At 56.6% G+C, this 24,385-nt stretch overlaps 1 protein-coding gene across 5 annotated transcripts in view; it reads right to left on the bottom strand.

The window, feature by feature from the left end:
- The window catches only part of NAV1 (neuron navigator 1), a 69,291-nt gene that overhangs the window by 40,567 nt on the left and 4,339 nt on the right, over positions 1–24,385 (bottom strand). For 4 of the 5 annotated variants that reach the window (XM_033080097.1, XM_033080098.2, XM_033080099.1 and 1 more), the window contains exons 2-4: positions 14,883–15,488; positions 14,416–14,516; positions 11,537–12,250 (exon numbers count right to left, since the gene is read on the bottom strand). In XM_033080097.1, the coding sequence (XP_032935988.1) occupies positions 11,537–12,250; positions 14,416–14,516; positions 14,883–15,463 (1,396 nt within the window). In that variant the 5' untranslated portion in view covers positions 15,464–15,488. Of the gene's footprint in view, positions 1–11,536; positions 12,251–14,415; positions 14,517–14,882; positions 15,489–24,385 lie in introns of those variants that run through there. The other variant, XM_033080100.2, reaches the window with a different exon arrangement.

Below are 24,385 nucleotides of genomic sequence, written 5' to 3'. Positions count from 1 at the left end.
AGTTTTTTGTCCTCCTCTTTCTCTCTCCCCATGTGTACAAATTCTGGCACCCCATGCACCAGTTGGCGTTGCCTCAGCACTGTGGGTCCAAAATGCAGGCGTCTGAATTCTAAAGCCATTGTCTGGGATGTGCTATTGAGCTGCAAAACATGTAAGGTTTGGGATGGAAAACAGGCATCTCCTGAAATACAAAAAGGAGCTGGCAACCCAGATTTTATTTGACTTTGAAGCTATAGAGAATGTCAACCAAACACAGTTTGCTTTATTATCACAAAGGGAATGAGAATCTCAGCCACAAAACAAACCCGCACCTCTGCCCCTGGAAGGCAGCAATGGACAAACGGGGAGCAGAGCAAAGACAGCGTGGCTTCGTCCCACTGGTCACTGCTGCAGCACAGAGCAGCTGGGCTTGGAAATGCATTACCAAGCTCCACCTGAGAATGTGAGGCAGGAAAAACTGCTTTGTAAATTTACTTTTGATTTGGAGCTCAGGGTTTGTGTGTCATTACATTTAGCCAGTACTCATTTCTCAGTTCCAGGCAGGGAGGTTTGCAGGAACCCCCAGAGTTTCACCCATTTTAGCACAGTGACTATTTGCCACGTACCTGCTGTTCACTTTTGAAAGTGAGCAGGGTGGGAAGTGCCCAGCAGTGCGAACAGTAGCTGAGTTGAGATCGAATCCTGCCTCCAGGTTACTGCACTTTCCTCACCATAGTATCTGATGAGTGACCTCTCACTGCAGATTCTGCTTTCAGAGGCGCAGCTTTAAAAGCCCAACCTCCAAGCCCCACTCTGCACAGTCCTGAAAGTATCTCACAGGCTCCAGGATGAGATTCCCTCACTCATCCCCCATGCTGCTTTATGAGTGGGGCCATTTCCCTCCCCTCACAGGAATTGGCCACATGTTCTCCATCTGGGAGTAGATGCCCATGAGCCAATAAACTCAACTTGGAAAACTTCACTGAAAATAGCACCAAATTTCTGAGTGCTCTACAAACCGCGGCCAGATGATGGATATTAGTGCTTCAGCAGTCCTGGGATGCTGTTTGGCGCAGCACAGCGAAAGCTAAAAGGGCTCAGGGAAATGGGAATGAAATGGCTGGAGGTGCTGCTGCTGGAGTGTCTGCCCTCCTCCAGATGATCCAGCCTGCAAGGAGGGACGATCCCAATCTGCTGGTGAATCAGCCCCCAAACAGCTGCTGTATTCAGCCTGGAGTGTTGAAAGACAGCAGCTTCGGCCTTACGGCGATCCCCGGCACTGCTGGGGCACAGGGCAGAGCCCTGGGGAGAAAGGTGAAGGACCCTGTAGGGCAGAGCCCCTTACTGCCCCATCCCAGCTATGCCCATGGCACTGCTGGCACAGGGCTGAGGAGCAAGAGGCCTGAGGTAGCTTTGTCACTGCTCCTCCCCACAGGGTCAGGATGCAGTCAGCTTCTGATGCATTCAACCTCCGACGGTGGGAGACAGGAGGTCCAGACAGTGATAAATCCAGCCTCACACCACCCAGAGTGAGACATCAAAATGGAATTTGCCGAAGGACCTTGCACTGATGAGCTGTGAGCTCCAGGCTACATACAACCCGAGGCAGAGAAGACTCAGACCTGCTGGGAGTCAGGCAAATGCTGGTACTTCCCCTTTGCCAGCAATCACACGTTCTCCAGGCCATGACAGATTTTAACCCTGGTGAGTCTATGTACGCATTATTTGGGAGAAAAACCACCACTAACAGGAGCCAACAGGTGCCAACTGGCACCTCTGCCCCCAGGGCCTCTCTTCCTTGCCCACCCCGAAGTGCAATGCATGTCCAGGGCAACTCCAATTCCCTGGAAGGATTTTTGTCATATTTTTTAATGAACCTGGGGTTCGGGAGATGCAGGAGTGCAGGGCACTTTTCGCCAATGCCCAGTGGATGTGGCAGCCCCAGAGAAAAGCCCCCAGGCTGTCCCCATTGACTCCCCACAGCTGTTTCCCTCCAGCAGCCCTGCCTTGCCCTGATCCAGCAGGACAGAAAGCCCCATGCCAAGTATCAACAGAGCCAAATTCAATTTATTCCCACCCTTCAGTCTGCAGAAACCTCCAAGCCCTGCACAGTTCAGCGGCAGTGCGAGTCCAGTTCCTCAGGATTCAGCACATGCTCCTCTGGGCTCATAGCAGCAGAAGTTTGCAGGTCATCATCTGTCCCTCCTCCCTGCTGGGATGGGAGGAAGCTGAGCTTCATTATTTGCCTTACTTCTGCACTGCCTGTTGGTGCAGTAAAGGTCTAGAGGCTAAATGCAAGGTGGTTGTGAAAGGCTACAGCTGGGTGGCCAGGGGTCCTGCACCGATGGTGACTCAGCATGCTTGGCTCTACATTGGTCCTGCCCTGGCAGAGCTGGACAGCCCCAGGTTCCAGCCAGAATCGGTCAAATGCCTTTCCTCCTGCTTTTAAGATGAAGGGAACTTTGCTGTCTCCCCTCCCACAAAGCAGTGCTCCCACCTTGGAGCCTGCCAAAGCAACCCTGCCTGACCTGATTTCACCACTTTCAGGTTAGCCCATGACTGTACCCACCCTGGCAATACTGCCTTGGGCCTCTGAACCACCAAAGCTGGGAGAAACCTCGGGATGTGGGAGCAAGCATCCATGAGGCTGACAACATGTCCTCTGCAGCACCACACCGGGAAACAGCTGGCGAGAGATATACTGGCCCCATCGAATGGTCCACAGCACGTTTTCTGCCAGCACAACCTCACCTCAGGGAGCTCCAGCATCACAGAGATCAATGTCAATTAGCTGCTATCTATTCTTCCAGTTGTTTGCATCAGCTTGGAAATATAACGCCAGGCCAGAGACAAAGTGAACTGGAAATACCCCAGCAGCGCCTAACGCTTCCAGCCGGAGGGGTTCATTCAGCTGATGAGTTTCATCATCACAGGTTCCAGCCCGAAGAGCAGGTTCCTGCACTCCCTGTGCACATCCTCCCCACCAGCCAGTGCCTGCATCTCACATGCTGGGCTATGAAAGGACTGGTCTCTGTGAGGTGGGTTTTACAGAGCCCAAACTGCTCCCCACCATGCTCCCTGCAAAAGCTGATATGTCCTGACAAAGACTGGGAGACAAAGCCCTGCCATGATTAACCAGCTGAATCTCCAGGCCAGAAAAAAAACCCCAGGGTAAACCTCTTTTAGTGTCAAACCAGGCTGGCACAGGACCAAGACAGACCCCACGATGACACGTGGGAAGTCTGAGATGATGAGACTGCGCATGGGCAACAGACGTGTGATTTTGAGAAGTGTCTCCTCAGTGAGTTATTCTCAGTACACAGCAATGCTGAAAGCTCACATGCTATAAACAGCCAGCAACAGAGTTGTACCTGCACCACAGCTCTGAATGTGCTTCAAGCCAGATTGGGGAATTGGGAGACCCAGGCTGGGGCACAGCCAGTGGCAGGGACACTTGAGGCCCATGACAAAGCAGAGGTATAAGCTTCAGGCAGTCTGGGCTCCCAACAGAACCAGTAAGGGCTAGGTTTGGCCACAACTGAGTCCTCTTGAACAAGCTTATCTGGTTGTAGGGTCTCACTGCCAGCTTTGCCACTCTTGATGACACAGCCCTGCATAGGATGCACAGAGGTGGGACATGCAGCTCCCACAGACACCAAACACACAGGCTGGCAGCCAGAAGGGCTGGCACGAGAAATAAAGATGGTTCTACTTCTCTCCAATGCTAAAGGTATGGCACTACCCGTCTGCCATGCTGCAGTTAGGGGGAACAGCTCTAAACTGAATAGAACAGGTTAGACTAGAGGTTAGGAAGAAATTCTTCCCTGTGAGGATGGTGAGGCCCTGGCATAGGTTGCCCAGAGAAGCTGTGGTTGCCTCATCCCTGGAAATGTTCAAGGTCACATTCGATGTGACTTGGAGCAACCTGGGCTCGTGGAAGGTGTCCTGGCCCATGGCAGGGGTTGGAACAAGATGATCTCTAATGGCTTAACCCAAAACCATTCTACAGTTCTGCAATCTCCCCTCCAGCTCACACAGCACAGCTTGGCCCATTTTTCTGGGTCACATGAAAACAACCAGAACCTCCAGCAGCTTCAACAAGGACCTCAGCCATGAGCCATCCTTCCAGCTCACCAAGCAAGAGAAGTTGCAATCCCACAGCCAAAGCCAGCCAACTGGCTGGTGAGCCAACAAGCTGGCACAGAGCCCAGCCCTTCCACTGCGTCACCTGTGGCTGCGAGTCAGGCTCACAACCTGCCGAGGGAACCGCGGCATCGTGAGCACAGCTCAAACCCTCAATTTCAGTTCCACATTGAAAGGCACCTCCTGGGTCCCTCCTAGCCAGCTCACCATCCCCTCCCTACCCACTGGGCAAGACCCAGCCTGAGGGGAAGGCAGAGTAGCCCTGCCTTTATTTGCCATAAAATCTTTCTGTAATTTCAGGGGGATGCTTGAGGCCAGACCCTCACAGGTATGGAAGAGGACTGCAAAGTGCCCACCTCTGGATGAGCAAGACAGCTAAGAAGAGAGACAACAAGGCCGACACAAAACCAAAGCAATGTGAAGGGATTAAGAATCACTGATACCTATGCCAGGTGGAAAAGCCTGTGCTCCCAAAACCCTGGCAATGCTCACATGTTCACAGAGGTGGAGGCACATGTCAAGCTGCAGGACACACCTGCATTTCACTGGGCAGCACGGGGGCACGTGTGTGCCTAAGGTCTGCTCAGGTCCCCCTCCAGGGAGCTCACATGCCATGCTGTGCCAGAGCCACAAGGTTCTGGAGCCACCTCCCCGATCCATGGCTGCTCCCAGGAGCGAGGAAAATGTCCTGCCCAAACGTGCTGAGCTTCTGCTCAGCTTCCCTATGCAAATTCCAGTTGGTCCTTCAGTGAGAGATGAATCTCAGTCCTCCTCCTGAATTAATAAAAAATACATTACGCCCTCAATTGAACAAGACAAATACCAGCGCAAGGAATGAGAGAAATGCTGGCGCGAAACAAAATGTGGAAGAACTGGATTAGAGGAAGAACTAGCAAATCGGTGGGCACTGGGCACCACTCCTCAGTGTCACACCCCCCTGACACAAGCACATTTCCATTTACACAGCTTCTAATCTCAGCTCTGCAATGCAGCATCCCCTGACTTCCCAGCTTCACGGCTGCAGCATCCCTGACTTCCCAGCTCTCCTCCCGCTCAGCTCCCTGCTCTAAGCTGCAATGCAGCAGCATGGGCAAGCCCTACTCTCCCTTTTGCCCCTCCACCCCACCACGAGGCAACATTGAGCCTCCCAACCAAGCTCCAAGCCTCACATGTCCTCTATCCTCCCAAGCTCACTGCTTTCCAGCTGGAGAGCCGGCAACCCCTTCCCTGGCTCCCCTGAGAGCTGCTTCATGTGTCTGGAGGAGGACACGACTTTGCAGGGTGGGGATACAGCAGAATGACAGAACGTATCTGATCTCCAGTGTCCCCGCAGCTCTGCATGAGATACAGGCAAGGTGTGAAGCCTGGAGAGGACAAGGACTCAGATACCACAGAGGGATGGAGCCATCCCCACTCCACCCAGGGAGTGGATCCAGGCTCAGCAGCTTCACCATTGCCACCAGTACCAGGAACACTGCAAACACACAGCCCAGGACACCACTGTCACTGGTACCAGGAACACCACGCACGTGGCCCTGGGACACTGCTGTCTCCAGTATCAGGAACACCGGGACACAGCACATGCAGGGCACCAAACACCACAAGCACAGTGCCACAAAAGACAGTCTGGACCAGACAAGTGACTGATTCAGAGGATGTGCCAGTGGTTCCACCTGACAGTGCACAGTCAGGCAATCTTGATCCCAAGACTGAAGCCCTACAGCAAACCACCCAGTCACACCCACAGCTGAGCCAGGGAAGCCACATGCTCACACTGGAGGTTGGCATCACTCACAGGTTACACACTTCAGAGGGTGCAGGCTCTAATTCTGTGTTGAGCTGGAAAAAGCCTCCCCTGTGCAATGGGCACAAGCATTACCCAAGTGCTGTCCTCAGATGCTCGAGTGAGAGTGGGCAAGGGGGTCTGCAGGTAGAAGGGACCAGGGACATTATTTTCTGGCACCATGAGAAGCTGCACAGAAAGACAAAGAGCTGGGAACTTAAACGGACGCAACAGTGCGATTGATGGTGGGGGGACTTGCGACAAGGTAGTGCTGTGGGCTCAGAGACACATGCCACATCATGAGAAGCCAAATACACCAAGCTGGAAACACAGGCATGTGGAAGATGCTCTCCAGAAGGACCCAGAATTACCAATGATTCCCCGAGTGCCAGCACAGAAGCACGCTGCGCACGAGGCACCAGGACCAGGCAGGAACCATGGGTGGGCTAGGACCATCCCAGCAGCACTCAGCAGTCACACCCACGGGACTGTAAAGCCTTGAGGGGGCATCATCCAGGTCCCACTGTGGTCACATCCGATCAGCAGGTCCCAAATAGTACTGCCAGAATTTCTATTATTTTCTATTCATTTACATATATTTCTTTTTAGACATGTTGGATTTGGGGGCAAGATATAGGCAATCACTGGGAAACCCCCATTTGAACAGAGATTTTCAGGCTCTTTGGGGAGAATTTTGTTTCAACCACACATCCCCAAGTATGTATTTTCAAGTGTTTGCTCTGCTACCTTTCCATGGGAAATTTTTAAAGACAAATCTGGATTTATTTTTTTCTCAGCCCTGTTTCCACACTGCCTTAATCACTGGGAACAGGGCACATCCCAAACAGTTTCAGCAGAAGATCTGGGGCCCGTGGATCTCATTTCCACATCTTTTCCACAGACACTGTAGCCATTTCAGCTGGAGAAAGCTGCTGTCAGCTCCTGAGAGCAGGCTAGAAGCAGCAGCACAACTGTGTACCACTCCCTTTCTCCTCACTATTATCCCAAAGGCAGGAGTCCAGCTCTGTGGACAAAAGGAAATAAATTCCCGTCCCAATGACCTCGTCACACAGATGCTGTCACACAGAGACCTTAAGAGAGGAATAGCATTGGTGGTATCAGGACAGTGACAGCACTTTACGAGGCAATAACCCACTCTCATCACGATGAAGTGCTACTTGGTCTCTGACCTCCTCATGGTCTCCTGCCAGGGAGACTGGATACTGCTACCCAGTGCTGCCACGGACAGATTAGTGCTTAATTAGACCAATAGGAACAACATGGAGCAGAGAGAGGAATGCCATGGGGTAGAAGAGCTTCTTTGATCCCACACCGTGTTTCCAGCAAGGATGGCAATCAGAAGGGAGTAACTTAGTTCCCATCTCCACTAGGGTCAGGAACATCCTTGCATGGGACATGTCAGATGCCAGTCTTTTCTGCACTGTGGTTTACTTTTTAAACCAGAGTCAGATGCAACACACAGATCCCACCTGTCACGGAGCCCATCTGCCCATTCCAGCCCTTGGCTCTCCTCCTCACCACTTAAGGGCTGTTGGCACCCACTGCCCACCCAGTGCCAGCTGAGCACAGCCAGGCTCTGCCCTGCCTGCGTGTTGGCACCACGAGGGTACCGACTCCCCGTGGGTGTGTACTGCCCAGCAAGGACATCCCTGCTGGGCCACCTGGGAAAGGCAGTATGGCCCACCCAAGGGCTGCAGGACTGAAATGGTTTTTGAAGAGTTTGGCAGGGCTGCAGACTTCTGCAGAGAGCATTTCAGAGAATGCAATCTCCACTGGGATTTCACGTGTGTCCACCTGGGTTCTGGCCCACACAACACTGACCACTTATTTGTAGATGCGAATTAGCAGTCACTTAAGAGACACCACATCCAGAAAGAGATGGACAAGGAAATGGTTGCAGAAAGCTGCTGCACGATCTCAGAGGTGCTCTGGGGAGCTCTAGGTAAGTGCAACTATTACACTTGGCACCACACACTCAGCCTGTACAAAGAAGCCCCTGCACCTGCACAGCCCTGTCCATCACATGCATGGCGAGTTCTGCACAACCAGCTCTTCCACCACACCGGTTACGTGCCCTCCATCCCCTTCATGCTGTGGTTGGGCACTGGCATAATTAGCAACCTCACTTGCCAGCCAGCTTTGATGAGAAGCCTCAGTCTTTGGTTGATGCAAAATGTATAATTTGGATGATGGAAATAGCCTCTACAAAGCACATGTGGTTGCTGTGTGCCCGTGACCTCTCCTGGCTTGCGCAGGCTGCTCTTTAAACATGGTTCAGCTACAAAGGCTTCAGTGCCATCAAACAGATGAGGCAGCGGCAGTGACTGAATGAGAGGTAACATTTGGCCATTACTGAACAAACTGTATTTTTGGCCACGTGAGGCTTGGGAATGCTTCTGGCAGAAGTATGAGGTAGAGATGAGAATTCAGGTGTGGAAACCGAAGACACACAAGGTCTCTGGAAGCCACTGTGGTTGGCAGGGCCAGGAGCTCAGAAGCTGCACAGGCTTCTCAACACAGATCAGCAGTCCAACATATCTGCAGAGGTTGGAAGTCCCCGCAATTTCTGCCTCTCTCTTCCCAGCACAACCAAGCTTGCGGGTCTTTCCGTGCCACTCTGGATAGGGTGTCCTTCAGCAGACATTGCCAAAGAGCTCAGGCTGATGTTTCACTTGCCAGAGGGACTGATGAAAACAGCAGACTTTCCTTCCCTCCCAAGCATCTCCTGTAGCAACCAGGAGAAAGCTGCTCTCCTGGTGCTCCTCACCAACCTTAGCAGGGTGTGAAGCCCACTCTCCTGAATCCAAATCTCCTGGGATCCCATTCCTTCTGGGTCTATCTCCAGCACAGGAAACACCTCTTTCTGGGGAAGCCAGGTTGTGGAAGGTACCATCACCACTGGGGAAGATTTCATCTGCCTGCATTGCAAGCAAAAGGGTCTGGAGGCTCAGTGTGTGTCTACACCATCTCAAGTTGTTGCTTGTTCCAGCACCACTGTCACACTGCTGCTCCTTCCTCACCACATCCCAGGCTCCTGGTGGCCTCCCCACCACACAGGCTGCCATGGATGTGCCAGGTCACGGTTGGTTGGGTAAGTAGGTGTGATTCAACATCACAAATCCCATGAACGTGGGAAGTACAACCCCATGGAAGGGAAGTTTCAGCAGGGTGAAGCTCGTGCTCTGTCCACCCCAGGCACTCTCCCCATCCAACTCTGGACACAGCCCTCAATCCCCATCACAGGAAGCTTGCCAGTCCATGTGTCTTGGAAAATTATTGGCAACACACAGAGGACAGATCTGGCAGAGTTTGGGCCTCATGGACCAGCTGACCAAGTCTTCAGATGCCAAGCGCTATCCAAAGGGATGTTCAACAACTCCCAAGGTCAAAGTCAACCCTGACTGATGCAGGTGGAGGCTTGACAACACCCCAGAAACCAAATCAGTTGCTGGGAGCACTTCCACAACCATGATCTTCCTCAGAGTGTGCACAAGATCCTGTCTTGGATCTCTGATACTCCAGAGTACCACAAACTGGGAGTCACTCCCACGTGGGCCAGTCCTGCAAGGATTTCTCTTGGAGATGCTGAGGAAACTCCCACCTAAAAGCAGAGCATCACAGAGGGACACTCAGATTCCCCCAAGCATCCCAACACCAGCGAGTGGCAGTCTGTTAGTCCCATAAGTGACAAATCCTTCTGCAATCCTGCCCTGCTCCCATGGCATCTGGTGCTACCGCAGCATTAGGCCCAAGGATGGATGCCTGTAAACCCCACTGTGGGACTACTGGGGCAGCCTGAGCCCCTACAGCCAGGCTGACCTCCTGCATCCCACCTGCTCATCCCCACAGTCTGCCTGAGCCCTGCTGGAGCTGGGGCTGTGACACCCCAAAGGCTCCCGGAACAGCTAGGGGTACAACAGGGAAGCAGACTTGGCAAGCGTGGCTTTCCAGGTGCCTGGCTCCAGCACACACTCCAGCCCGCTCCCCATCTCAAACCACCTTCCCCAGGCCCCAGGCCAGGGCAAATCTCTCCCCTTTCTCTTCATCACATAGCAAGGACAAGGCATCTCAAGCCAGCTAAAGTGCCAAAGAAGCTCCAGGCCTTGTAAAAAGATATCCCAGGCAGGGAACTTGAAGGAACTGGACATAGCAGTCCTGCCTGTAGTGCAGCTCCCCAACCAGCACGAAGCACCAGGGCTTTACAGTCGACCAGCTTAAGCACTGCAAGCACCATGACGGCTCTGCAGGGCTCCTTGCCACCTTCTCATGCCAGTTTGCCAGACCAAAGACAGCTCTTCAGAGCCACAAGCCCCCATAGTCATTGCCCAGCCAAGACTCCAGGAACTGCTGGTTGGGATGCAGGGAAGACAGGGTGTCTGCAGGAAGCAGAGGGCTGCCGAGGCAGCCACAATTCCTAGAGATCAGCATGCAGCATGAGAGAATGGCAAGGGCTGGGCTCACCTGTACCGAGACCCAACACTGCAGCCCGCGACAGGGCAGTGGGTACCGAGCTCTAGGGCACCGCCAGCACTGGGCCAGTGCTCGCTGTTCTCATGGAAACCCACTACGCACACAATGTACACAACAAGCTCGGGGATCAAACCCACAGGGATAGCAAAGCACAGGCAGCCACAGGCTGAAACCGGCTCATGCAAACCCTGCAGCAGCATCCTTGGAAAACCCTCCTCTACCAGAGCCTCAGACCTCAGCGGAGCTCCGGATCTGCTCAACATGGAGCAGCAGCAGCATGGACCCCCTCACACAGCACCTCCACCAGCAGCTTCCCAAGGTCACCCCCAGGGTGAGCCACGCTGATGGTGGGGAGCAGCTGTGGCACCCAGCTGTGCAGCCTCCATGGTGTTTGGTGGGTGCTGAGACAAGGGATGGCCGACATGACACGTGGGGGAGGACAAGCTCCACCACCACCTGCCACTGCTCCTTGTCAGGAGGAACTGCCCTTTCTCCAAGGCAAGAGGCAGGCGACAGCACCTTCCCTCAAGCATGCCTTGGAGATGCACTGAGGGCTGAAGCCCCTCTGCTCTGGAGTCAGGCTGGGAGAGCTGGGGGTGTTCAGCCTGGAAAAAGCTCTGAGAAGACCTTAAAGTCCTTTTCAGCGCCCAAAGGGCTCCAGGAGAGCTGGAGAGGGACTTTAGGACAAGGGCCTGGAGTGACAGAACAAGGGGGAATGGCTTTCCAATGACAGAGGGCAGCGTTTGATGGGATACTGGGAAGGAATTCTCCCTGTGAGGGTGAGAAGACTCTGGCACAGGTTGCCCAAAGCAGCTGTGGCTTCCCAATCACTTGGCAGTGGTCAAGGCCAGGTTGGATATGGGTGGGAACAACCAGAGCTAGTGGAAGGTGTCCTTGTCCATGGCAAGGAGTGGATAAGGATGAGCTTTGATGTCTCTTCCAACCCAAACCATTCTGTGATGGTGACTGAGGCTACAGAGGCTGATGACTCCTTTCCCCTCAGCCTCCCTTCACTTCAAGACACTGAGGTGGCCACCAGTGGGTCCTCACGCAGCGTCAGGAGCCCGGATGCCTACAGCTGCCACCTCTGCCCATTCCCATCTCGACGTCGGGACCGAGGGTCGCGCCGGCGGCACTCACCCAGCATTTGACTGAAGAGGAGCTGCTCCAGGTCGCCCAGCACCGTCACCACCAGCTCGGGGTCCACCTTCAAGTACGGCTTCTCCTCGGTGCCAGCCGCCACCGCCGGCCCCTTCCCTCCCAGCAGCTCGTCGTCGCACTTGCTGCCGCCGCCCGCCTCGGGGGCCTTGCTGAGGGGCTTCACCTCGGCGTAGGGGCCGCGGGGGATGCGGCTCGGCCTCCCTGCGGGCGGCGGCTTGGCGGGGCCGGCGGGGCGCGGCGACAGCAGCGAGTGCTCGGAGCGGGACAGGCTCCGCGACATGGCGGGCGCGTCCCGCCCGCGGGGGCCGCCGCGCCCGCCGCCCCCCGCCGCCGCCGTCCCCGGCGCTGCCGCCTTGGCCATGTCGTCGCTCCAGCGAGGCTCATAGAGCTGCCGCTTCTTCTCGGCGTCGGTGAGGAAGGCGAGGTTGGTGAGTGACTTCTGCTTTCGCAGGTTGGAGCCGGCCGGCAGCCGCCCGTCCGCGCTGCTCGCCTTGAAGACGCGGAGCTCCGCGCCCCGCGGCCCCGCGGCCGCCGCCGCCGCCTTCGCCCGCTTCGGCATCACGGTGCTGCCGTCGGGGCCCCGCCGAAAGCCGCGCTCCTCCTCGCCCAGCTCCACGTCGGGAAGGCTCTTGAGGTTGCTCCCCAGCATCCCCGCGCTGCAACCATTTAACCCGCCGGGCACTGGTGCTGTTGCTGCGGCACCGAGGACACACCGGGCGAGACAGAGGGAGAGGCGGTGTCAGCGCCCGTCCCACCGGCCGGGGCGGAGCGGGGAGGGGATGGCGCGGGCGGGGAGTTGGGGTGGCGGGGAGGGGGGTGAGCGGCACGGCCCCACCTCGCCGCTCCGCCGCCAGCAGGACACAGCGAACCAGCGGAATGTCAGGGGCGAACAAAAAGGGCCCGCCCTCCTCTGGCGCGGGCAGGGGGCGGGGCGCGGCGCGCGCGCCCGTGGAGGGCAGGGAGGGGAGGGGGCGCGCGCCGCGGGGCGGGGCCGGGCGGGGGCGCGCGCGGTGGAGCTCGTGGGGCGGGGGGACCGAGCGGGACCCCGGGGACAGCGCTCCGTGCGGGACCCTGCGGTGGCACAGGACCTCTGGGGCGAGGCATGAAGCTGGCGGGGAGCCGGCGGTGGCCCCCCGCGACCTACCGGCCCCGTTCCGCAGCCCCTCGCAGGCAGGGACGTGCTGGGTGCTGGGCGGGAGGTGCATGAAGCCAGCTCAGGGGTCCCACGCCCCAGCACGCTGCGTTGAAGAACCCCCTGTCCCGCATGCCATGGACCCCACACCCACCGGGACACTGCGCACCCATTCCCAGGGGGACCAAAGCATCCCCATTTCTCCCCAAATTGTGCAGCAAGGACCCAAGGTGGCCCAAGGAATCCCCTGAGGGGCACTGTGGCCCCCAAACCCAGCGGGGCCTCTCCACTGATCGTAGGGAAATAAGGGCGGGGAGTGGGGGGAGAAGGGGAGTGGGATCTGGTTATCATCATTTTTCATTAATTACCCGTCCCTCGGGAGGGCTGAATTAAGTCTATTTGGTGACCTCACGCGGGCTACCATGGCAACCGCCGGGAAATATTGCATTAGAGCCCATCACGGCTGCCGAGATAAGGACGGGAAGACCGAGGATGGTGCGAGCCCCGCAGCCCACCCCCGGACGAGTTATCCGGGGTTCAGCCCGTGGTTGTGCTGAAGAGTCTCAAATAACTCCGCCTGGATGGGACAATAAAGGATGCCCCCCGCCAAACAAAGGATGTTTTGCTCTAAGAGGTGCTGCTGGGGCAGGATGGGTGCACAAGCTGCACCCCAAAGCCACTCGGGGTTCGGGGGAGGGTTGTTGCCTGGGTGCAGGCCCCGCTGTAGGTGGCAAATCTGCTGGCGTTGCGTCGTTTTGGGGCTGGTGAGGTGATTCCTGGTGTCTCCCAGTGTCCCCCATTCCCTCTGGCTGGGCCCAGCGGAGCCGTGGGAGGTGCCATGGGCCGGGGAAGCTGGAGCAGGCACGGAGTGAGGGAAAGGATCCGGCCCCTTCCCCGGTGCCGAACCCGCTCGGCTTTATCCCAAAACCTCCCCAAGGAGCAGGGCAGCTGCACTGGGCGCATGCCAGCCCCGCTCGCTCCCTCCTGGAACATCCTCCCGCTTGCTGCTGGCTTCAGCACTTTCCAAATCGGGGCTCAGCGCCGATTATTCTCTGACTGAGGTGCTGGGACTCCAGGTCAAAGTCGGGCTCTACCAGGAGCCACCGTGGATCTGACCGATTTCTGTCCCTTCAAATCACCTGGTGAAGCTCCCGGCTCTCTTTTTCCCCTTCCCTGCACATCTCTGGAGCATCCTGCCATCCTCGGCTGCCGCTGCCCTGGCAACCGCCGCCCCAGCATCCTCCCTGGAGCCGCCTCTCTAAAAATCTTCCCCCAAAGCAAGAGGGGAATGGGGTGGCCTCAGCATTGCAGCGGGGAGCTTGTATTCAGCCCTCGAGAAAGGGGGCGACCTGGTGGTGGGTGTGGGGACCCAGCGGTCCCTCCATGCCGGCTCCTCGGAAATGGGTCATTCCTGGAGCTCACTGAGAAACCGGGAAGAGGAGGGAAAGGAGCCAGCCCGGGTGATGTCCAGGCGCCGCCCCCAGAGGGTTCAGTCCCCTGTGTTTCTCACAGTGTAGGGTTTTGGCCATGGAGGTCACCTGATGCAGGAACTGCAGACGAGCCTTTCCCAGGGGAGTTGGAGCACCTCCAATGTGAGGGCTCCCTGCACCGCCCCCCTGACCTCCAGCCCTGGCTCCTGTTCCAGCATGAGCCTCTGTCCCCCGGCACCATCATGGCAGCACCCCAGCAGGACACCCCCATTCCTGACCAACCCCTCTGGACTCACTCAGGCCTCTGGGCTTGGGGTCCGGGTCAGATCCCTTCTCAGGACCAGAGCACTCATCATCTGGGGATGTGGCCCTCTCATGCTCCTGGTTCTCCTGCAGCCTGTGGGCAGAGCGGGGGTAAGAGTGGGTGATCATGGGCAACTGGCTGGGGACCCCCAGGAGATGAGAACTTGGAGCCACAGGCTCTGCCATGGTCTGAGGACACTGGTCTCATTGCAAGGGGTCCCAGGGCACCCTCTTCCTCAATGAGTCCATCCCGTTCCCCACATCAGCTCCCATAGGTGCCTTAGGAACCAACCCAGCACCCCAAACCCAGTGGGATCCTTCCTTTTGGTACAGAGCCCTCTGACCCAACCTCACCATTTCCCATGGCAACTCCTCCTGGGCCTGCTTGCCTCCCCCTGTCCCCAAGCCCCAAGTCCCCAGGCATCCCCAGCCCCATGTTCCCTCATGCCCAGGGACTCACCGGTACTGGAAGGGTGCCACAGTGGCAGTGATGGGGCGGCTGTGTGGGGGCCCTGAGGAGAAAATGATGGCCCCTGACCCAAATACAGGGCCTCTCCCCTGTAAGCTACCATGAGACTCATCCCCTGTCCCTGCTGTGGCTGTTCTGCTGCCCTTCCCAGGGGACCCTCCCAGCCGCCCCCTGCCCTGTGCTAGGGGAATGTTGTGCAACTCAGTGGGCTCCCCCACCCTGCCTACCCCTCTTCTGCCACTGTCTGCTGCCTCTGGCAATTTCCCAGGGGACACCAAGGGTCTTGACAGGGCTTTCTGCCCGCCATGAGTGGGGACACTGGGGCTTCCCTCCCTGCCCTTGGCCGGCTCATGGCCAGCAGCTTTTCCAATGGCTTTGGGCTTGAGAGTCTTGGGACTGGGGGCTGGCATCTTCCCTGGCTGAGGGGACAGAGCTCTGTAGAGGACAGGGGACCCTGGGGTGCTCAGGGGGGCTGTGGTGTGCAGTTTGCCATGGGCCATGGCACGGGGCGTTGGGATGGCAGACTGGTAGTGGCTGCAGCCAGTGGAGTTGACATTGGCTGTCCCCTTCATCCTGGCGAGGCAGCTGCTGGCAAGGCTGTGGAGGAAGAGGAGGATTTGTTACAGCCCAGGACAGAGAGAGAACCCACAGCCCCTCAGCTGCACCAGACCTTGGTCTTTGTTCCTACTGGCCATGGGTGATCAATGTCCCCATCCTTGGAGAAGGCCACTGCACCCCACACCCCAGGGTGAGGACACACATGATGTCCCCTGACAGGGATCCACAGGACCAGGGCATACGTGATGTCCTCTCCTAGGGAGCCTGTGCAGCCCCACCCCCATGTCCCCAGGTCCCTACAGCAGGTCTCTGCAGATGTCCAAGGATGTCTGGGCACAGACCTTCACCAGTTAGGGCTGTACCACAGTCAGGATCGGGCCCTCTTGGCCACTCAAAACTTTTTCCTGACCAACCAAGACCACCTCCCAGACATCTGAGGCCATCTCCTGGCCACCTTAAAACCATCTCCTGATCACCTAAGACCAACTCACCTAAAATAATCTCCTGTCACCCAAGACCATCTTCTAGTGACACGAGGACCAGCTCTGTGACCCCATCTACTGGTGTCTGAGTCCCACCCCCACACAGGAATGCCCTCCTCATCCCCAATGTCCCCCCACATGGTGCCACCTGCCACATCTCTCCATGCTTCTGTTCTCATCTTGCTTGCCCCATGGTGACTTTCCATGTCACCCCTCAGACAGTGCCCCGTGTGCCCTCCTTGCCTTGGTGTTTTTCTCCATGTGATAAGGATGAACTCTCATCCCACCCAAAACACCCACAAGCAGGGCCATCCTTGCCACCACTAGTGACGGATGTCAGCACAGTCGCAGTGAGTGGAGAAATTCATCACTCCTCATGCCCACAGGATTTGCCCAGGCAGGCAGAGCCGAGCTCAGCAAAGACACCAGTCATGGAACAAAGCTCCATCTCCAACTATGTCCCACCTGCAGTTCTTCAGGAAAAAAATCTCAAAACTCAAAGAAAAATGTTTTCTCCAGGGAATGAAATGATCTCTAGAAAGCTGGAGAGCTGTGGTCCCACATGCACCAGGTGCCACAGCTCTCCCAGACATACATTCCATGTTGCTCCAGCACGGTTTCACTCAGTCTCCTTGAAGGAAAACCTCTGAGGAGGGGAAGTTTTTTGGGGTCCCAGAGCGTTCTGTGGGGACCATCAGTTCTATGCTGGTCACCTATGATAAGGATCCCTCTACCTGGTGCTGGCTTGATATATTGGGTGGGTACTGGAGCCCACAGAGGCTGTCCCTGGTGGGCTGGGAAATGCAGCCTTCCAGGTACCCCCCCACCTCCTCTTCCAAACCACCCAGCCAAGACACAGCTTCTGCAGAGTTGGAGAGAAGCTGTGGGGCTGCAGGGAGATGGCTCCATCACGCCAGTGGGAACAGCAACCCAGCCTCAGCCCTGCATCGACTGCACTGCCCAGCAGAGGGTATTACATGAACAAAGTCCAAAAATGTCCCAAACTGCCCTGTTTTGCCTTTTCCCCTAAGTGAGCTGCCCTAAGCCCTGCCCCCCCCAGGCTTTTGGGGGTCTGCAAGGACCAAACCATGCCCCACATTCTCCCCACCCTGGATGACCATGTCCCTGCCACAGGCAGCACTGGGATGAACACATTCAAATTCCCTTTATCCAGACCCACGTGAGCTGGATCATTTGATCAAGGAGCCGTGGGTCACGGGGAGAAGGGCTGATGCAGTGGATGAGAGCAAGGAGTTGCAGCACCAATTCCAGCGCCAGCCAGGAGCTACAAAGGTCTTTTCAAGGCGATTCTGATTAAGGGACGGAGGAAAGTGACACACAGCTGTGGGCTTGCTCTCCCTGGAACACCGGGATGTTTCACAGCATGTCTCCCTAGCTGAGCTGTCTCTGTCTCTGCTTGCCATGGTCATGGCCCTGAGGCACAGCAGAGGAGGCTGGAGGCAGTGCTGGGACAGGCACTCGGGGGGCTCTGGAACAGATCTGTCCTCGAGTCACTGCAGGAGGTGTGGTGGAGGCAGGCACGGGGGCTCTGCCACTCCTACACGGGCACATAGATCCAGCTCCAGCTCTTCTGGCACCAGCCCACATCCAAGGGTGCTGCAAGGTGGGCAGCAGGAGACAGGCAGAGCTTTCCCAGCACCAGTGGGATTTCCAGCACCTACAAAGGTCACTCCTGGGAGCGTGGAGGCCAAGGCTCAGCACCCAACTGGACACCAGCTCATTTTTGGGGGCATAATGTTCCCAAACCAGCTGTGAATATCAGCAGAGAGCAACTACCCCCCGTCCCCCAGTCTGTTCCCAAGCTGTGCTCCACAACCCACACTTATAAACCCCAATTCTACACATTTTTCCCCTCTCTTTAAGGCAGCCTCTGCCCTGAGAGTGGTCTGCCTGGGGACAGCAGTTCACAGCCTTCAGCTGCAAAACACCTTGTGCAAACACAAATAGACCTTCATAGAACTACAGAACAGTTTGGATTGGAAGGGACCTTACAGACTGTCATTGTCGCACTAGCAACACACACACAACAGACCATCATCTCATTCCAACCCCCTGCCATGGGCAGGGACACCTTCCACTATCCCAGGTTGTTCAACTGTCCAGCCAGCCTTGGACACTTCCAAGGATAAGAGAACCTTCCTCCCCATAGGTGCAAGGACGATGAAACCACTGGTTCCAAGACACCGATTTCACCCCGAGGTCCCTCACACAAACACCTCTAGCCCCAGCAGTCCTGGTAGGTTTTCTCCTAACGCAGAGGGAGATCATCTGCCCCTCATCCCATAAAATCTGTCCCAAGCTCATCCTCAACCAACTCAGAGGCAAAATCTTCATCTAGATTTATGCTATGACCCTACCTTCCCCAGCACCCACTGAGCACCACCAGCCTGCAGCACTCCTCCAGCCCTGCTGCTCCCTGGGCATGTGGCATTGGGGCTGTAACCAGCTGTTTTGTAGATTTTTTTTTCCACTTTGGATTTCTCTCTTGTGGACACAACTTCCATTTCATCCCCTCTGAGCCCACCAGCGATGCCACAGCTGCAGCAGAAGCCAAAGCTACCACGCTGGCCACAGGAAAATCAATCCTTCTCTTGTGCTCACAGGGCTGAGGCTTCTCAGGAGATGCCAATGCCTGCTGGGAGTCAGGCTCAGAGCAGTCCTTTTCCCACCACACACACCTCACGTGTCTCCAAGGATTCCTGCCTGGCGAAGCACTGCTGACCCCCCTTCCTGGGTTTTACTCTGCTGTAGAGATGCCATGGGTTTCTTGGTTGATGTTTCTTGGGGTGATGTGGATGTGGCCCCACTCCCCCAGACTGTAACACCAGCTGGGTCCTCATGCTGGGGTCCCACACCCAGGGATGCCATCAAAGAGATAAACCAAAGCAACTCCTGCCAAATTCCTATTTCCCCCAGCAGTTCCAGAAGGAGCCACTCCTTTGCCCAGAAGCCCTGTACACATCCAGCATCAATCACCAGGAGCTAAAACCATTCCTGGGCAAGATTCAAGCCCATTGTTCACAAAGAATCCTTCCTTTGCCTCCAGACTGATTTTACCCTATCCAAGCTTTGCCCCCAGGACTAGGTGTCCTTGGCAGGTGCCCCATGTGTGATGATGGCAGGGGAGCAGATGAGTGCCCCACCGTGCTGTGTCACACTGTGTCACACTGGCATCCTGCTGCCTCTGCCTGACTAAAGCAGGTCATGGCTTGACTCAGATAGACCCAGCAGCTCCTTTGTAATTAGCTCAAAAGGGAAACAACTTTCTCCTTCAGCCCAGGAACAGCTCTCAGGAACAGGCTGCTGCTCCCCCTCCAGGTAACATGAACCCTGGGAACTTGCACCTGATGCTTTAATTTGGGGACTTTCAGCTCCTGGGTGAGTTTTTGGCCCCATAACTCCTCTGGGTACCAGCTTGGGATCACTGGGTCCTGTGGTAGTGGAAAGCAGCAGGTGCACACAAGGTATTTTAGCACCAGAGTATATTTTGGAGCAGCCACAGCAGTGCTGTGGGTAGAAGAGCCATGCCTGGGCATCAGGGCTGAGCCTCCTGGACAGCTGGAGGTATTCATCTTCCAGCCGAGCAGAGGATACTCATCCCAGGTGCCTCCAGAGCTCAGGTCTGGAAGTGAACTTCAGTTTTTAATCCCAGAGCCGAGGTGGGATTTGATCCCTTCAGAAGATGCCATATAGAGAGTCACAGGTGTTCACATTGAAGGAGAAGCCTTGGCTGAGCTGTGTCCTTCATCCCAGGAGAGACACAAGCCAGCACATCCCTGAAGGCATCTCCTTCAAAGAGGCATCTGTTGTGCCCGGAGCTTGAACTACTTCCTCAGCCTCGTGTCCAAATCCATCTCACACGTGACTTTAGCAGCCAGAAATGAACAGGGACCTGGAGCGTGGTCTCATTTCATGTCCCACTTCCATGACCTAGAGGGGTCACTGGAGCATTCCCAGCACCAAAGCAGATCTGCTTTGGAGCCGTTCATCACCTGAGCCGAGATAGGAACAGTCTCCAGCCCTACAGGGGCTACAGTGAGTGGCTGAAGTCCCTGGCTCCACCATTGTGCCTTGGAGGGGTTCAATCACAGGGGCTTCCATGTTCCCAAGAGAACAGCAAATGGCTCTGCAAGCATTTTGCCCTGTATTTTGTAGCATTTGGGGGTGACTTCTATAAGCAAGATAAAATTTGCTTCTCTCACAGCTTAGATCCCTGTCAGGGATCTGTCCCGTGTCCCAGGATAAATGTGGCAAGACTCTGAGCATGGAGTGATGGAAAATGTGTTCAACCCTTCAGCCTCTGCTGGCACCTTGCTGCTGTTCTGTGCCTGCTTCCCAACCCTGATGAAGCCTCTGAAAGGGGTAAGAGAGCTGAAACCAGGCTGATAAATAGGAAAAAAAGAAAGATGGATCCTTCCCTGGGTGTTCTGGGATGAAGAACAGCTCTGTAAATTTGGAATCATCCTTGAGACACCTTTGGGACTGGTAGCACAGGAACACCAGGGGCTGCAGCACTGTGCCAGGTGTCCCCAGGGAGATGCTCAGGGGCTGCAAAGCATCCTTCATTTGTACAGGTGAGGGTGGAGGGTCCAGGGGTAAACCCCAGGGTGTGAGTGGCATGAGGAGCTGAGCCCCTGCCAAGGGACAGGTCCTGGTGCTGTGAAACAGCTGCCCTCAAAAGGCTTGCAGCACTGTGCAGCATCCAGCCTTGAGCTGCCATAAGGGATGGCCATGCTCCAGCACAACCTCCTCCCTGGCACGCTCGGGAAGAGCGACAAAGAAAAGGGTCCTTGTGACACAAGGAACATAAAACTTTCCAAAGAGAAACAGAAGGAGCCGGGGCAGAAAGGGGCCTTCAGAGGAGAACAAGCCACCGATTCAGCCACCAGGCCAAGCCCTCCAGCCCCCGTGCCCCAGCCAGGACCTGGCCTGCCCACCAGCCTATGTCACTGCCTGGGCCATTGCCACCACCTGCATTGCCAGGACACAAGGCTGGTCCTTCCCCAGGGAGGTCTCACTGCTCCCCTCTCCTGCCCCTCCAGAGGGCAATGTCAGGCTGGGTGCAGGCAGGTGCTTCTCCTGGGTGCAGGCAGTGGATGGGCAGGCAGGTAGAAGTGGAGACCAGCCAGATAGAGCTTTGCTTGTCCTGCATGTTTGTTCCCCCCAGCACCATACTGGGAGCTCTGGGAGCTGCTGGGAGATGGACAGGGGCAGGCACTGATGAACAGAAATCAGCTGTTATCCAAGCAGAGAGAAATCATAAAGAAATCACAGAATTGTGAGGTTGGGAAAGCCCTCCAGGATCATCAAGTCCAACTGCTAACACATCACTGCCATACGCATCACTAAACCATGTCCCCAAGAGCCACATCCACACGTTTTTGAACACTTTCAGAGATGTCCAGTCCATAAGCACAGCACTAATCCCTGCCTTAGCCCCTCTGCAGCAATCCCATTAGCCACTTAACCCACTTCAATAAAACCGGCTCTGAGCAAAGCTGAGCTCTGGGCTGGACCTGCTGCAGCAGCCACTGCTACTGACCCGTAGTACGGCCAGCAGACCGAGCTCTGTTCAGACTGGGCTGTGCCCGGCACAAATTCTGCTGTAGGATGAGGCTGGATGGTCTGGGGCTGGGACGGAGCCTGGGAGCTCTGTGCGCGGGTCTGTGCAAGGGGCTGTGTGAGAATCTAGAAGGGGAACGGTCTGAAGGGCTGGACAAGGGTTGTCGACGCCCAAGGCTTCTCCCCGGGGGTATCCCGGTCACCCTGTGCCCGGTTCGCCACGGCCCGTGCGTGTTCCCCCAGCCCGTTCCCACTCCAGTCTCTCACAGCCCTGGTTCCTGCCGGCGGGTGCGACACCTCCCGAGCCGCAGCCAGGAGACCGGGACAGTTGTGTCCCCTCCCCCAGGCGGGACCCCCGGCGGGTGGATGTGGGGAGTGCCCGGCAGAGGTGGGGGGCAGCGGGGGCGTCCCCAGCCCCTGGCGCTGAGACCGTTCAGGAGACGCCGGTGCTGGACAGCTCCGCCTGTGGCACCGCCCCCTGGTACCGCCCCCCCCGGGCCGGTGTCACCCCCCGCCCCGACCGGTGTCACCTCCACCCGGTATCGCATCCCGAGCCGCTGTCACCCTCCCTTCCGCCGGGTACCACCCCCTGAGCAGATGTGACCCTTCCCCGCCTAACCGGTGTCACTTTGCTCGGTCCAGTACCGCCTCTCCCAGACGCTGCAGCTCCTCCAGGACGAGCGTCGCGTCCTCAAGCCCGTGTCCATCCCCTCCCCAGTCTGATGCCCACCGGGCCGGCAGTGCCCGCACCGCCTATGGCTGGTGGTGCCTGTTCCCCTCGGGCCGCCGCCACCAGCCGGGAGCCGGCAGAGGGAGTCCCCAGGGACCAGCCCAGGGCCAGAGGCCCCCGGCCCCTCGGCTGCCTGTCTGGGACGGAGCCATCTGTCCGGTGCCTGATGCCATCTGTCCCCCAGCAGTGCTGCCTGTTATGTCCCAGTGTCCCCAACACCCATAGGGAAAAGGGTTGGGCTGTCCCTCTGTGGGGTGACATCCCAACGAACCCTCTCCAGATGGCCCTGCAGTGAAGGGTTGCCTGGGAAGGTTTGGGTTGTGCCTGAGGTTCTCCCACTCTTCTCGGCCCCCTGCTCTTCTCATGCTGTGTGGCAAGAGCCATAAAGCCGGGTGGTAGCCCCGTGGACACCTCTTCCAGCACACGAACCACTGGACACCGCAGAGCCCGGGATCCCTTCGGCATCCAGTACCATAGCCAAAGTACAATGTCTCCTACTGCATGACCTGAGGGCTTCAAAACCTTCCCAAAACCTCCCCAAAACCTCAGTGCTGCCATGGGGCTAAAGACCTCCCAGTGCCAGATCAAGCCCTGGGCCAAGAGCTGTCCCATAGCTCCAGTGACATTCAGCAGAACTCTTGTCTGGGCCAAAACTCCATGGAGCCAGTTGCATCGTTTATTTAGCCCTGTGCTCCTGCAGCATCACACACCTGGCCCTTTGCTCCTGAGAACACTGAGCAAGACCATATGTCATGGTGTCTGCGTTCGCCACCGCTGTGCGGAAACGGCCCCCCCGGTCCTCAACCCGTGAAACCTGGAAGCCCCTGATGGATTTTGGCTTGGCTGCTGGGGTGGTGAGGAGAGGCAGCTGCACGGCGGGGCTGCAAAACACATTAACTCAGCAAAAGCTGCTACCTTCACTGTCATATGTGAGTGCTGGGTGGTCAGGATGGTTGAGGGAGCAGCTGGGCTTGTCCCCCCCATCCTGGCACTGGCAATGCATCCCCAGCACACCCAGCACTCCCTGTTGAGACCCTCACTGCCTGTCTGTTCCTTTCAACACTCAGCTCTCTCAACACACAGCAGGCAAAGTGAGCCATGAGGGTACTCAAAAAGGCATTTTCCCCTCTAAAGTGGGTTAAGGATTTAAAAACACCACTGGGAATATGGGATGGTTATCACTAGGGACACAGCAACAGGGTGTGCCAGCAAAGTGGGAGATTAAGCCCCAAGAGTAGTCACAGAGCTGAGGATGTGCTACCATCACAGCAGAGCTCCAAACTGGGGTGGTTTTAGATGTTGAACCTACTTTGGGTGATGAACCAAGTCAATGAAAGTCAACCCATGGATCCAATTCCAAATTGAACCCCTCAATCCCCGCCCCAGTATGGGCCATTCCCATCACAGACCATTCCCACCATGAGCTAAACTGCTGTCTGGTCTTACCTGGCCAAGCGAGACAGGTCTTCCCAGTCCGTCCTGTAATAAACAAAGCCGCTCTTGCAGCCTGGACTCTTCTGCGGGGTTTGCCCCGAGAGCCCCACACACCCACTGGCACCCAAAGGGGATTTCCCTTGGGATAACCAGATATTTGCAATGGAAAGCAAAAGCCACGGGGAGCCCTTAATGGGATGAGTGGATTTTCTAGTGAGCTGTAAATCCACAAGGGCTGCTGGCAAACGCCTCCCTGCTGGCTCTGAAGGCGGTGTGTATGTGTGTGGGTGTTGCAACAGTCTCCTCTCCAGAGGGATCCACATCCCCAGCGTTTATCAGAACAACTCCAAGTGCGTCCATGATGCCAACACCCCAAGGGAGTTGAGGACTGTCACCTACTTAATACATGAGGCTGGAATGGGTTGGCAGGGGCTGGCAATGCCCTCCCTGGCCCTAATACCCCTCACCAGCCCCAGCACAGGCAGCAGCTCCAGTCCCACGACTCTCTTACACCTAAAATTAAACCTCTTCCTTCCAAAGGATGGAGCCAATGGAGCCGTCATAAGGCCATCACATCTGGAGGATGCCTGGCTTTCCTAGAGGGGAGCCCAAGCATCCCTCAAATATCCCTTCAGAATCCCTTAATCATCACCTGGGCATCCTGCCTGCCTGAAGCGAGGGGCCCATTCGAGAAGGGCAGCACTCCT

Source organism: Catharus ustulatus, chromosome 25 (genome assembly GCF_009819885.2).
Source record: "Catharus ustulatus isolate bCatUst1 chromosome 25, bCatUst1.pri.v2, whole genome shotgun sequence".
Classification (NCBI taxonomy): Eukaryota; Metazoa; Chordata; class Aves; order Passeriformes; family Turdidae; genus Catharus; species Catharus ustulatus.
Note: the sequence above shows the minus strand (reverse complement) of the source record. Positions and strands in the feature narration are given on the sequence as shown.